Source organism: Pogona vitticeps, chromosome 1, assembly GCF_051106095.1.
Source record: "Pogona vitticeps strain Pit_001003342236 chromosome 1, PviZW2.1, whole genome shotgun sequence".
In the NCBI taxonomy this organism is placed as follows: Eukaryota; Metazoa; Chordata; class Lepidosauria; order Squamata; family Agamidae; genus Pogona; species Pogona vitticeps.
This window is the reverse complement of record NC_135783.1, coordinates 324,844,230-324,858,805: the sequence shown is the minus strand read 5'-3', so window position 1 is coordinate 324,858,805 and position 14,576 is coordinate 324,844,230. Positions and strand designations below refer to the sequence as shown.

Here is a 14,576-nt window from a genome sequence, read left to right as displayed (position 1 = left end):
CACAAAAGCAGCCTGAGGGTGTTACATGCAGCTTTACAGACCACATGGTTCTTAACCTGGCTTCAGAGCAAGCTGCAGTTGTCTAAGGACACTAGCAAACAGAAGTCAGATAGTGTTTCAATAATCTTGCACAACTCTCACTTTTCTTTCTTTATCAGGTGGAAATAGAGAAGAAAAAGAGTTTGAATCGAGATATGATGGAAGGCGACACTGATAACCCCGAGGACTGTGCTGTGCAGTGAAGGAGAAGTCTACCTGCAATTGGAACAATAAACACACCAGGAATTGTAGAAGCAGAAATACAGCATCTTGCTCCTATGTTTAGAGGAGCCATAAAGTCTGGAGGGCCATACAGTTTCCTTGCCCTCTATGACCTTATATAGAGAGGAACCTCATCTGAGATTTGTTTACAACAGCCTGGAAGAGCATTACATACATAGGTTTATAATGTGTTCGACCCTGCCTTCGTTCTTAATTTTGATTTTCTTGCAGTGAAATAATGGCATTTTGATAGCTACAGCTTAAAAAAACATGTAGCCAATTTTGTCAACATGTGTTCCTTCTTTGCACTCGACACTTCCTAAAAACTGGGAATTCAGTCTTCAGAAGAGCTTTTCTAAGTCATCTAGACAATGGTGATGGAGATGGAGGTAGCGTAGAATCTCTTTCTTGTTGTATTTGCATCCTGCAGGTAAAGGCAGAAACGGCCTTTCCCTCTCAACCCATGTAAACGTAGAGTGGTTTAGGTTCTGTCTATGGAGCCAGAGGTTAGGAGTTTGATTCCCACTGTGCCTCCTTGACAGGGGCTGGACCTGATGATACAGAGGGTCTTTTCCAGCTCTGCAGTTCTAAGATAATGATGATGCAATCACTGGAAATTCCAGTAGGTGAAGGGCAAATAGTTTGACATTTCTGTCTGCTGTTATTAAGAAAGAACATTTAAATATTGCACTTCTTCCTTGCGTTTTAGTCACCAGAAGAGTTCCTTTGTTCATTTAGTCTGAGGCTGGGTCCAGGGTAATTCTTTAAACTTGATGCATTCATAGCTGCCAGTAGAAGGGCAAGGACTTCTGCCTTGTGATTCCTGCTTGGGAAAATACCTGGAAGAAATAGAATTAATTCAGACTTTTGCATGACCCTTAAGAGCATTGGATACAGTTGGTTAACCAGTCAGTGTTTAATTAGCCAGTCAATGCTTCTTTAACAGACTACAGCTTATGTAGATGGGCATGATGGAAAGAAGACATACCACTGAATTTCTTAGATGGTGACAGTGGTGCTTTCATGTTTTGTCCCAGTACTATATCTTCATTTACAAAATCAGCAGTGTAACATATGTATGAGCTAGCAGTAGCAGGTGTTATTACTTTATAATATGCAAGCATAATATACTGGCTTTGCTGTCAGGCCTCTTGGATTTATGTTTCCATAATATGTTTCACACAGGTGCAGAAATTAACATCCAAAGACTCTTGGCTTTGGGGCATCAGAGTATTTAAAATCCAGAGTGTTCTAACTCATATGGTCTGAATACCTGAACAGGATGTGTAGTGCTCTGATTACCTTCCTATAGACGAAAGAAATGAAGTATTGTACTTTGCATAGTATATTCAGTCTATTCAGAACTTTGTCTACAATTATTTATCCTATCCCAACCAATCCCTGCTTCAGGTAAGTTATTAAAGCCAGTCTTCACTTACCTTGGCATGTTGTGGGATTTTTCCTAAATTAAAAAAAAACACCACTGTGCACTGTGGGAAGGTGGGCAGTGGGAAACGTGGATGGTAACCATAGTCCAGACAGGAGAGTTTAATCACATTTATACATGCATACCCCCACTGCATATTGTAATTCTTATGAGAATTGGCTCACCAAGCTGTTGTTTATGTCAGGTAGATGTCATTGATGTCATTGAGGTGAATAATGTGTGGATCAGAACTTCTAAGGGCAGCCATCTTTTATGACAACAGTGATTGTGGGAGGGGTGCTATATGTTATGACATAGTCTCATTTGGACATTCTGTAGGACAGAAGTACTTGATGGTTTGCTAGTAGGCTTTCTGTCCAGGATTTTCGTCTTCTGTATATAGAACAAGAATTGTAGGAAACACTCTGCCACTTTGTTGTATAGGCTTATCCCCATCCGACCCCGTAAAGATATTTAGTACCTTTTCAATGGCATTAAGAAAAATGAGGCAGCCTCCTCAGGTAGCAAATACTGGGTTACATGAAAGGGTAAGATTTGGTTGTTAAATTTGTTATTATATTTTTACTGCAAGGCATGAGAAGTTGTATTTATGGAATCTTGCCTCACATGCCAGATAACTTCACGTGCTTTGATATTATGCATCTTGGTATAGGTAAGTGCAGGAGTGCCATCTTCTGTTCTTCTACAAGGAGTCATAGTGTCATGGTCCATCTGTGTTCATCACCACCACCACAAAAATGTCAGAACTCTCCTTGCTTCTAGTGCACCACTTTTACCATGAAGCTGGAAAAGGGACATTTTGATATTTAAGTTAATATTTTTGCCTGTCTCTAGTATAACTCACTGAGCCATTGCACAAAGAATATTACAAACTTTTATATCACACCGTCCTTGCATAGAGTTTGGAAAAGTTGATGTTTTGGAAAGTCAGACTTGGCCTTGTAGTCCAAAAAGATATTTCCCAAGCTCTCCTCTTAACAGATAAGGTTCCAAATGAGTGCATGGAATGCTCCCTTAAGAAAAACTGACAATAGCTATCAACCTTGTGGTGAGGAAGCCAGTAATTGTTCCTCTCGGTGGTTCAGAAAGGGGCAGGAAGTATCAGTCTCCGTGCTCCTTCTGAACCACTGAGAGGAACAATCACCAGTTTTGAAGGGACATTTATATGTGCTGCTTGCTCAGAAGGAGGTGTTCCTTCTACAGCATCTGTTTGAGGACAAATGGGAAATACATTTGCATGTTGGTTCTGTCTAGATTGGTATGAAGCCTTTCCAGTGCAGTAACTTTGCACAGCTGGTGAACAGCCATCAAGTATTGCAGCAGCCATGGCTTCATTTAAAATCTTGACCCCCTAAAGGTCTTCAGAATTGAATGAATCACAGACTTTACTGTTGTACAGCAGTATTTGAAAACACTTTGCTGGATGCCCTGTTGCTTGGACTCAATAGATTTATAATATTTTCAGGTCATGTTTCAGCTGATCTTAAGATATTTTTATTGGATGGAGGGGATGGACATTTGAGAAAGTTACCTTTTAGTCATATGGGCCAGAAATTCTATTGTGAAATACTGCATTGTATGTAAGGGCAGTCATGCAAGCAGGTTGCACATTTTGCCAGCTACCTGTCAAGTGCCTAGGTGCTCAGCTAGTTGTGCAACCCAGGCATGATCAAGTATGCAATGGGCAGTTGGCTTGTGCAATTTATAGATAACTATCTGCTATACTAGCAAGATTCTGGCCACTTAGCCCAAGTTATTAGGGTCTCAAAAGTTAAAAAAAAAACAGCACTTTTTCAACTGTACCCAAATGGCTATTTTCATACACTAATGGTTCAGGTTCAATGTTTTTCAAGCAAACAGCCACATTCAGGAGATATTCTGCTATATAATGCACTGCCGTTCTTAAGATTTGAAGAGCTCAAGTGTTAGTTAGCAGGAAAAGATATAAACATTAGCATTGGTAGGCCAAGAAGCATCTTGTTTTGAATGAACAGACGACAAGCCTGTACTCTTGACAAAGAGAGTTTTAAAGGAGTATCAGTGTTGCAGAAGTGTACCACTTTGATACCATTTTAACTCTCGTGGCTTCATTCTAAAGGATCCTGTGATGTTTAATTTGGCAAGACACTGTTAGAGAGCTCGAGTACATCCCCATGCACTACAGCACTAAAGCTCTGTCTCACAGAGAATTCTAAAAGCTGCACCACAGTCCTAGATTCCTCTAGCAAACTGCAAGCTGGGTAGACTATGTACACATTCCTTCTGTGGACTAACCTTCAAGAGTCATGTTCACATCCAGTCCATGGAGTTACAGGCTGTTAAATAGGATGTTTTTTTCCCCTACTTGCAGACAAAAGCATTGAATGATTTTGCTAGCTGGGCAGGAATGGGTGGAATCCTCAATTTGTGGTGGGAATAACTCTTTGTCTTTATGCTCTTTCTCTTAAAGCAGCCTTAAAGGCCTTGTCGTGATAAATAAAAAGGGCTTCTGTTGCTTCCTGCCTGTTTTTCACTGCCTCCATAAAGAGAAATATTTCATATTCTGTTGCACTACTGTGACTGAGTGTTTTTTTTACCTATTTTGTAACAGGTTTCTATCTTTTGATGTTGTACTATGAAAGAGTCTGTACACTGGCTGATTCTTTATATATTTTATTGTGAACCCCTCCCCGGCTGCTGGCAAATTCTCAGAGATATGCCATTTTGCATTTAATTATGGGAGGAACTTTGAATAAATGCAGATGAAATCCTACATTCACAGAAGCCATCTCTTCGTTGTTGCATGACTTTATTTTTCTATTTATATCCGCCATACAAGGAAATCTTGGTCTGATCGTTTTCAGTTTATAAATCACTTGTGGCAGATAGTTTGCAAATCAAAGGGGCATCAGCCTCCATTTACTTCATTTTGGTCCAGGGTGGATAAAAATTGATGATTTTTGACAATCCAATTAATTTAAATGATTTTTAAACATTTAAACAATCAAAAATATAAATTTTAAATTTAAATCCTGATTTCAATCAATTAGATTTAAATCAAACCCACCCTGTTCTGATACAAAAGGGACTAAATTATCAGGCTGAATTGTTTGGTGTAGCTGGCACAGTAGGAGTCTTCTCCTTGCTGCATCCTTGCTATGGAGCTGCCTTCCCCAACCAGTACATCCCCGGTGAGCAACCTCACCAACATAGCCAATGGTAGACATTATGGAGTTGTATCCTGTTTTTAAAAGCCAGAAAATTCAATTATTCAAAAAGCCTCCTGTTTATGAATGTGGAATGTTATGCTTCTGTATCAGTGGTTCAAAAAACCAGAAAATGCCTTGATATTGCAGCAGAAATAAATGTGCCAAACTACGTAGCAAAGGTGTGAGGGGGTGCAGGCGTGCAACTCTGTTGAGCCACATGGTCCCAGCCCCAAAATAGGAAGCAGCTGGGAAGAAGGTGAATTGCCTCAGGATCAAGCTGGCTGGAAGGCGTCCCACTCTGCAGCTGCAGAAGATATACTGTCTTGATGAGAAAGCTTTAAGAGGCAGCTTTCTAAGGGAATAAAAGCAGAACTTGCAAGGCAAGGGGTCAATGCCTATCTTGGAAGAAGAGGATGTGTGGGAGGGTGCCAGAAGCTGTCTACCCTCACCAGGTTTATTGACTTGTGACAGGAGCCAAGCATCAGAGATGCCAGTTACACACTTGGACAAGGCTATGCTATCCTGAAAGGTGTGGGACTTGGTGGCGCTGTGGGCTAAACCGCAGAAGTCTCTGTGCTGTAAGGTTTGTAGATCCTCAGCTGTAAAATCGAATCCACGTGACGGCCCATCACTTGTCCCAGCTCCCGCCAACCTAGCGGTTTGAGAGCATGCAAATGCAAGTAGATAAATAGGGACCACCTTTGTGGGAAGGTAACAGCGTTCCATGTCTAAGTCGCACTGGCCATGTGACCACAGAAGATTGTAACTCTAATAAAACTGATATGAATCAAGCAGCTGAACTGGAGTTATTAACAGGAAACTCCTGGCGAGAGGAGTGGTGGGTCATGCACAAGGGCAGCCTGAATGTTGACCACACTTACGTTAGCAGACAAGGTGGTGTACAGAATACCCTCTTCAGCATACTACCATTTCTTCTAGGCATTTTAATTACTTTGTGACTCCACGTAATAGTTATCCAGAGAACTTGTTGAAAAATGGCCATAAGAATTGCTTTGTGTTTGGTTGAGAAGTGGTTCATCACAAAGGAGTCAGGTTCTGGGATTTTTTGCGACCTGCTATCTCTGTGAATGGTAGTGAGTGATGAGCACAAGAGGGTATCTTGTAGAACATATTGACTGCTCCTCTTGGTATTGTCAACATTCAGGCTGCCCTTTGCTATGTAAAATTTTATAACAATGTGGCTGTATTTCCCTTTTGAGGGTCCACATTTGAGGCCCTGGAACCTTGATTTCTTCAAAATAATTAAAAGTGTGTAGGACCAAACAACTTCTTTCAAGATAAGCAGGATAAGTATTTTCTATTTATGTGGCATATATTAAATCTGGGGACATTCAGGGTCACCTATTTCTGATCAGGAAGGCAAAACAGGTTTTTTTAAAATCCTTTTCCCAAACTTCCCCAAACATTTTTGCTTTTTAAAAAATTATTCATTTTTTCATTAGGTAACCTCCCCAAATTTGTTACAGAGCAAGAGCAGACTATCTACTACAACAGTGCCAAATTTGGTACTGATTTGTTGTTTAAATGTTAGAATATTTTGTTTGGGCCCCCTTTTATAGAGCTTCCTTATAGAATGTTGATTTGCTCTACCAATATAAAATCATTGCTGCAGTCTCATGGAGCAATAATATACCAAATATACCTTCTGGTTTCATTTCTTCTTTCTTGTACGTTTAATAAAGACACCTACAACAGTGCCATATGCTTCAGTGCTGTTGAGTACACAAGACATTTCAAATACGCCTAGAATTTTCAAAGTGCCTACAGGAATGAGACTGAAGATGTGAGATGAGGGGCAGGGCATGCCTGCCAACCGGATGGATCAGTAATTTGACTCAACAGAAGGCAGCTTCCAAGATTTGCTCTGCATCTCCATTTTTCTTTATCCTTTTAAAATACAATGCCAAACAGTGATGAAAAACACACTTCCATACTAAAGCAAAGAGGCTAACATTCTTCAAACGATAATTTGTAGAGGTACATAAGGAGGGAGGGTAGAATAATGGAGGTCTAAAAATGCACTGTACAGTATATAAAATACTTGGCCACTGTGAAATAAGAGGCAGTTTGAAACGTGATTGTGGAGCCACCTTCCCACATGGAAATCAATTCAGAAGCCACATTGCATAGAACAGCGCTGCTCTCTTTTACTTATATCTAGACATGGGGGCGAATATAAAAACAAATATCCCTGATTTGTCAGATATTCATTGCTTTGTATTCTTGGGGTCCAGAGACCCCGATGAATACAAAGTAACAAATATAACCCTTTTATATTCGTCCCTTCATTCCCCATCTGCTTAGGCCCCCAGCAGATCAGCTGTTCTTCAGGGTCATAAGCAGAGAGGGATTTTCCCTTAGGGTGGCTTGCTAAAGCCTGCCCAAAGGGAATCACACCCCCAGGGCTGGGGGATGGCTCAGTTCCCCTTTCCAGAAGAGGAGGGACGGGATCAAAGCAATCCTAAAGACAGCAGAGCTGGGGATTGCTTTTATCTGTTTCCTCCTCTTCTTACACCACACGGCATAGGAAGGCTGTGGGGGATGGGGCTTTATATATAGGGGCTGTCTGCAAGAAATGTCCCGACAAACCAACAAATTGATTCATGGTTCGTCGGGCCACTGGGAGGCAATTTCTGATTTGACTACTCATGAACCAAGATAGCGCTTCATCCTCATCTCTATTTATATCCACAAAGAGATGGGAAGAGGCGCGCACGTCAGATTGGTCATGGACATAAGAGTTGCAAGGGGCCTATAAGGCCATAAAGTTCAACCCCCTTCTCAATGTAGGAATCCAAATCAGAGCAGATCTGACAGATGGTTGTCCAATTTTCTCTTCAATGCCTCCAGTGTTAGAGCACTCACCACCTCCCGAGGTAATTGTTTCCATTGTCACACTACTCCATCAATTGGGAAGTGTTTCCTGATATTCAGCCTAAATCTGGCTTCCTGTAGGTTGAGTCCATTATTTTATGTCCTGCAATCTGGGATGATCAAGAACAGATCCTACCCTGCTTCTAAACGATTATCTTTCAAGTATCCGAAAAGTGCTTTCATATCTCTCCTCATTCTTTTTTTCTCAAGGGTAGACACAAAGATCCTTCATAATGATGTGGCACTCAAGATCTCCCTAATGGCCTTCGCGTTTGGGGGAGGGTCTATGTAGACCAAAAACATCCTTTGTTTTTGCACTTGTTTATGTAATTGATTTTTTAAATTTAAATAATCAAAACATCAGTTTAAAAAAATGTCATTTAAATCATGATTTCAATTGATTCCATCCTGCTCTGGTCCAAAAAAAACAAAATGATCAGACTGGGAGGAACAAAACAAAGAAAATGTGAACGATTAATAGCCTTAAATCCCAGTTGAAGAAAGCATGCAAGAACAGTTTGCCCCTATTTTAAGCTTGTTACCTTGTTTTATTTATTTATTTATTTATTTATTTATTTATTTATTTATTTATTTATTTATTTATTTATTGGACTGTCACATACAGCACTGATGGTACCTGTCTGTCATGGGTTTGGAGGGAAAGTTCCATCCTATGGGGAGTGGAAGGCGGGACATCAGGGGGGAGGAGCTGTACTGTATATATATTTGGAGGAAGTCCATCGTAGGTGAGCTGATGTGGAGAAGTGGAGTTGGAGTCTGTGGGTCAGACTGTGGGTCAGACTGGGTACAACTGTTCGTCAGATAGTACATACCTGATAGGTTCAGGTTTCTATCTAGGTAGCCAGAACTGATAGGTTCAGGGTCTGTGCGTTACCTTAAAGTGTTCCGTAGGAACCAATCTGTTGTATGTGTACGATTGGGACTATACCAAGTTCCAGTATCCTATTTACCTGATCCTTTTATTTACCCTGTTTGTTGTTTCAATAAACCTTGTTCTTTTGTTTATTAAAATCCATTCCTGGTCTGGGTGACTTGGTGGAGCGAATGGTTGGTGGCAGCATAACTACAGGGTGGGATACTCCAGTAGGTCTGGGGTTGCAACATGGACTTATATACCACCCCATAGCGCTACAAGCACTCTCTGGGCGGTTTACAATTTAATTATACAGGCTACACATTGTTTTACACTGAAATATGGATTAGAAAAACAACAAAACCTATACATTTTTCATTTCCATTAAAGAGGAACACTTCAGACACCTTGTGGTGTGATCTTTGCACTGCAACCCCTCTGATAAGCAAGCAGAAATTGTAGAAAGTTCACCATTGAAATAATTTTAAAGATATAAACAGAACTGGTATAGTAAAAACCAATTACTCAACATCTGTGTGTTACTGTATGCTTTCAGCATTGTTGTTGTTGTTGTTAATCATGTGTCATCAAGTCAATTCTGACTTATGGAGACCCTTTTCGGGATTTTCCAGGTAAAGAACACTCAGAAGCGGTTTCCCATTCCCTTCTTCTGGGGACACCGTACGATTGTGCAGCTTACCCAAGGCCACAGAGGCTGGCTCTTCTAGGATACACAATGGGAAATCAAACTCTCAGTCTCTGGATCTGCAACCAGAGACCTAACTACTCTTTTGCTTATAGCTCTTAAGGGATTTTATTGACACCCAGCCCTTCTGTGAAAGTAACCAGCTCAGGGCTCCTAAATGACATAAGAAAAAAAGAGGTTAAGACCAACACTAAGGCAAATGTTGGCTAGAAGGAGGAAGGAATTAGCAGTGGGCCAGTTGATAGCTCCCATAATCCCCTAGACTAGCAATGATGAACCTGTGGCATGCATGCCACAGCTGGCACGCAGAGTCCTCTTTGTGGGCATGCAAGCCATAAGTCGCTGGATCGCTATCTCCAGCCACCAAACCTGAGGGGGTGGCTGCAGCCGCGGTGCTAGCACCCCTGACAGGCGGCGGGCCAGGATCCGGAGCAGCTGGTGCTGGCAGCGGCAGACGGGCTGAGCTATAGGCAGTGGCAGAGTTGGTGTCTTCCCTGTGTGAAATCAGTTGTTTTGTTCTGTAAAAGGATAGGGCATATGACTATGGGTAGTGTTCTGGTACTAATCTGGGTGTGATGTTTTGGGACCCACTCCAGCGCTCTGTCTCTGAAATAGCAGGATCATTGCATCAGTACTTTCGTTTAGCATTAGATCAACTCTGCACAGACCAGAAAGAAAGAAAGAAAGAAAGAAAGAAAGAAAGAAAGAAAGAAAGAAAGAAAGAAAGAAAGAAGAGCTTAGGATTAGCCAGTAAATGGTATAAAAGGAGGGAGGGCTGTGCGGTCAGATCGAATCACACTGGCATGGAACAATCTGGGGTTTATGTGTGATCACCTGAACTGAATAAAAGCATAAAAGAAACTACAAATCAAACCACAGTGTATTCACAGTCCCAGTAGGCTTTTACAGGACGTAATAAGGGGTCAAGCAATACCAGAGCCAGGAGACATCCACTCAAATTGAGTGCTGGGAGAGTGAGAATAGACAAAAGAAAATATTTATTGACCCAGCGTGTTGTTAGTCTGTGGAACTCCTTGCCACACGATGTGGTGACATTATCTGGCTTAGATAAAGGGCGATTAGACAGATTCCTGGAGGAAAAGTCCATAGCAGGTTGGAAGCCATATCTAGTTGTCTCGTGTGCTCCCAGAGGCATCTCGTGGAGCCACTGTGAGATACAGGAAACTGGACTAGATGGGCCCTTGGCCTGATCCAGCAGGACTCTTATTATGTTCTTAATAAGCAACCACCAATTAATGTTGAAGAAACCTGATTCAAGACTTCCATACTTAATGAAGACCATTCAGATCCAGAACAATTCTAAGTAAAATTAAAATTGGTGGAAAATATTTAATCACTAACCTGACTGCCGGCTCAAGTCTCTCCCACTGAACCAACGAGACTTCAAATAAAGGTGCTTAAATTTAATTAGATCACACGTCTACGAAGATCTGTTTGTAAGCTTTGCATCCCATACAACATGCATGGGCCACATGTGGACAGTAGAGATGGGATTTTTTAATTTCCCCGGCTACAAAACTTGTTAATTCACCATTCTGGGGATTGTTTCTCCCACACAAACATTACAGACACCTAAATGTGGCTCACCTGGGATAAAAGGCCTAAACTGGAAGTCTTTAAGGCTCAGCTAGGTTTGGCTCTGCCTAGTGTCCTGTTTGGAAAGAAAGCTCACAGCTAGCACTGGAGCAGAAACAAGACGCTTCGGTGGAGCTAGCCCTTGCTAAGCCTTGAAGCCTTTTAGTCTAGGCTTCTTCTCCCAGGTGAGCCACATTTAAGTGTTTGTAGGGTGTGTAGAGGGAAGGTAGAACTCCCAGAATGGAGAAGAGCAGGAGTCCAAGAAATCCCATCTCTACATGCAGCCCATTTATGTTGTATGGGATGCAATACTTGCAAACAGATTTCCACAGCAGTGTGATCTAATTAAATGTAAGCACTGTATTCGCGAAGGCTTTCACAGCCGGGATCTAATGGTTGTTGTGGGTTTTTTGGGCTCTTTGACCGTGTTCTGAAGGTTGTTCTTCCTAATGTTTCGCCAGTCTCTGTGGCCGGCATCTTCAGAGGACAGCACTCTATGCTCTGATGTAGTATGCTTGGGAGTGGAGTATTTATGGCTGTGAGATAGGCTTTTGTCCTTTTCTGGAGATGGTGTGTCTTGTTGTGGGTGTATTGTTGTGATAAGGAGCAGAAATGTAAGCATCTTTATCTGAAGTCTCTATGATTCCATGGGAGAGACTTGAGTTAACACTAGAATCCCTGCATGCTTGGCTACTTAAAGAAAGTGGTTGGCACCAATATATTGCCACTGACTTATGTTACATTGTGGAAAATGAACCCAATAACACACCTTACTTTGTAATTTGCATAATGTATTCTATCTGAAATCTGGACAAATGAATGCTTTATAAAATTTATTCTGGACTGTAATCACTTGTTTTAGAATGCTGATACTACAGGCATTGCTTTGAAATGAAAATGAAGGGGTGTTAGAGAGTTATGCATGTCGTTATGAACTCCTTATAGGAAAGACTGGGGAAAAAAAGATTAATAGATTAAAAATGCATGCAATTTCCAGCTTGAGATAGAATAATGATAATGGAGGAAGTAGATGGGCATTCATGCCAACTTGTTCTTGAGTGACCAGTTACCAAGGGTACCTTACTCAGAATGCCTGATTCTCTTTTGTTGCAAAGTATGGATTTTTTTGTTAAATTCCTCTAGCTGTGTAGCAGAAGTGCAGGGATTTGAAGAGTAGAATGGTTTCAAGCTCCCCAGAGTAGTCCAACTCTTTTCTCATTAACTAGCAGTCTCAACAGCTCTGAGATATTAGTAGCAGAAAGAATTTTAAAAAACCTCATTTTTTTACTTACATTTGTGATCAGCTAGCAAACTGCCAAACATGACTGCTTTCAACCACAGGCTTCAACAGACGAAAGAGAGGGAAAGAGCAAGCAGAAAGGCAGGACTCTCTTTGAATTCAAAGGCAGGAGGGAACAATTAGTTACTGCTGCGTAGAAGGAAAATGATAACTACTTATGGTCAATGCTGTGGTATGTTTTGAAGCATAGGTGCTCATCATGGTAATCCCCATAACTATCCCCCCCAAAGAGGACCCCAAAAATTCAGGCAATTTTGGTACCCTATATTTATAGCTATATCAGAAAACCAATTCTTATCTAAATCTTAACTTTCTTTACTTCTTTGTTGCTGTTGTATGCTGTTAGGTTGCCTACAAATTATGGTGGTATCTGGCTACCTCCTGTGAGTAGAGCTAGCCTGTGTGGCCTTGGGCAAGCTGCACAGTCCCAGCACACCCCCAAAAGAAGGGAATGGTAAACCACTTCTGCGTATTCTCCACCCGGAAAATCCTGAAAATGGTCACTATAAGTCAGAATTGACTTGACAGCACATGATTATTACTATGAACGAGTTACCTTCAAAATGCCCTATTATCAATAGCCCTGCTCAGTACTTATAAACTAATGCCTATGGCTTCCTTTATGGTATCAAATATTCAGTCTTCTTCTCTTGCTGTCCTCAATTTTCCCCAGCATTATTGTTTTCTCCAGTGACTCCTCTCTTCCTATGATATGCCCAAAGTATGGCAGCCTGAGTTTTGCCATAGTAGCCTCTAGAAAGAATTCAGGCTTGATTTGATCTAAGATTCACTTCTTTGTCTTTCTGGTGGTCCATGGTATTTGCAAAGCTCTCCTCCAGTACCATATTTTGAATTAATTCATCTTTTTTCATGTCAGCTTTCTTCATCATCTAACTTTCACATCCATACATAATAACTGAAAATATCGTAGTACTGATGATTTTGCTGGGTAGGTGGGACTCCTCAGCCTAGGAAGGCAAGCCCATCTAGGAGAAGGAACATTCCAGTTTTAAACCTCCACTGCTTTGTGGCTATATCCACTGATGGAAAAGGCTTCAGGAGTAAATCTTGAGGCAAAATCCGGAGCCGGAGTCCCAGAGGCAGTTCATGTCGTTCTGCCAACTCCTGCGATGTCGCTGGAACCAGTTGTATTGGCTCGTGCTTTTCCATTGGACTATTTCAGCGACATGGAGAGGGGCGGAATTTGCTGCTTGGGTAACAGCCTATCCTCCAAATTATTTTACCCAGGCTTTGTGCTCTCGAGAGGACACTCCAACTTCACATACAGCGTTGAAGTCCTCCATACAGAGCACGTTACCATAGTCTCTCAAGACTGAAGGATGCCTATGATACTGATGATTTTGGCCTTAGTCTCTAATGGATCATTCTCACATCGGATGATATTTTCTAGTTTTCTCACAGCTGCTCTCCCATGTGTCAACATTCTTGTTATTTCTGGATTGCAGTCTCCGCTTGGATTGATGCTTAAACCAAGGAATAAAAAATCTTTAACAATTTAACTTTCTTCGTTGTCCATCTTAAAGTTGTAGAGTTCTTCTGTAGTCATGATTTTTGTCTTCTTAATATTCAATTGCAGTCCTGCTTCTACTTTTTTTTCTTTCACCTTCATCAGACGTTGCTTCACATCATTCCTGCTTTCTGCCAGCAATACGGTGCTCTCTGTGTTTCTTAAATTTTTGATATACCTTCCACCAGTTTCCACTGTGCCTTCATCTGTACCTAATGCAGCTTTCAGTAAGACATATTCTGCACAGCTTCTTCTCTACAATACAGGTTATGTATTAGGAAAATGAGGAACATCCATTTCTTCCTTAACATTTCATGATTCATATAGTCAAAGTCTTTGCTATAACCTATAAAACATAGATCTTCTTCTGAAATTCTTTGGTACACTGCAATTTGTTGTTATGTGCCCTCAAGTTGTCTGATTTATGGCGACCTTATGAATTTGTGATCTCCAAAATGTCCTGTCCTCAAGAGCCCTGCTCAACTCTCACAAACTCAAACCTGTGGCTTGAGGGAGTCAAACCTTCACATATTTGGTCTTCCTCTTTTCCTGCTGCCCTCAACCCTTCCCTGGCATCCCTGTCTTTTAAGAACTTGTTCATTCTTATTGATGTGTAGCAGCCTCCATTTCATCATTTTTGCTTCTAGAGATAGTTCAGGTTCGATTTGCTCTAGTACCCACTTGTTTATCTTTCTGGCAGTCCAGGGTATCCCCGAAACTCTTCTCCAGCACCGTATTTCAAATGGATAATTTTCTTTTTCCTATCAATCTTCTTCACTAT

At 41.2% G+C, this 14,576-nt stretch overlaps 1 protein-coding gene across 2 annotated transcripts in view; it reads left to right on the top strand.

Moving 5' to 3' along the window:
- Nucleotides 1-3,460, top strand: part of STON2 (stonin 2) — an 88,880-nt gene extending 85,420 nt beyond the window's left edge. For both annotated transcript variants that reach the window (XM_020777778.3, XM_020777780.3), the window contains one exon: nt 159-3,460. In XM_020777778.3, the coding sequence (XP_020633437.3) occupies nt 159-242 (84 nt within the window). In that variant the 3' untranslated portion in view covers nt 243-3,460. The remainder of the gene's footprint in view (nt 1-158) is intronic.
- Nucleotides 3,461-14,576: the final 11,116 nt, after the last annotated feature.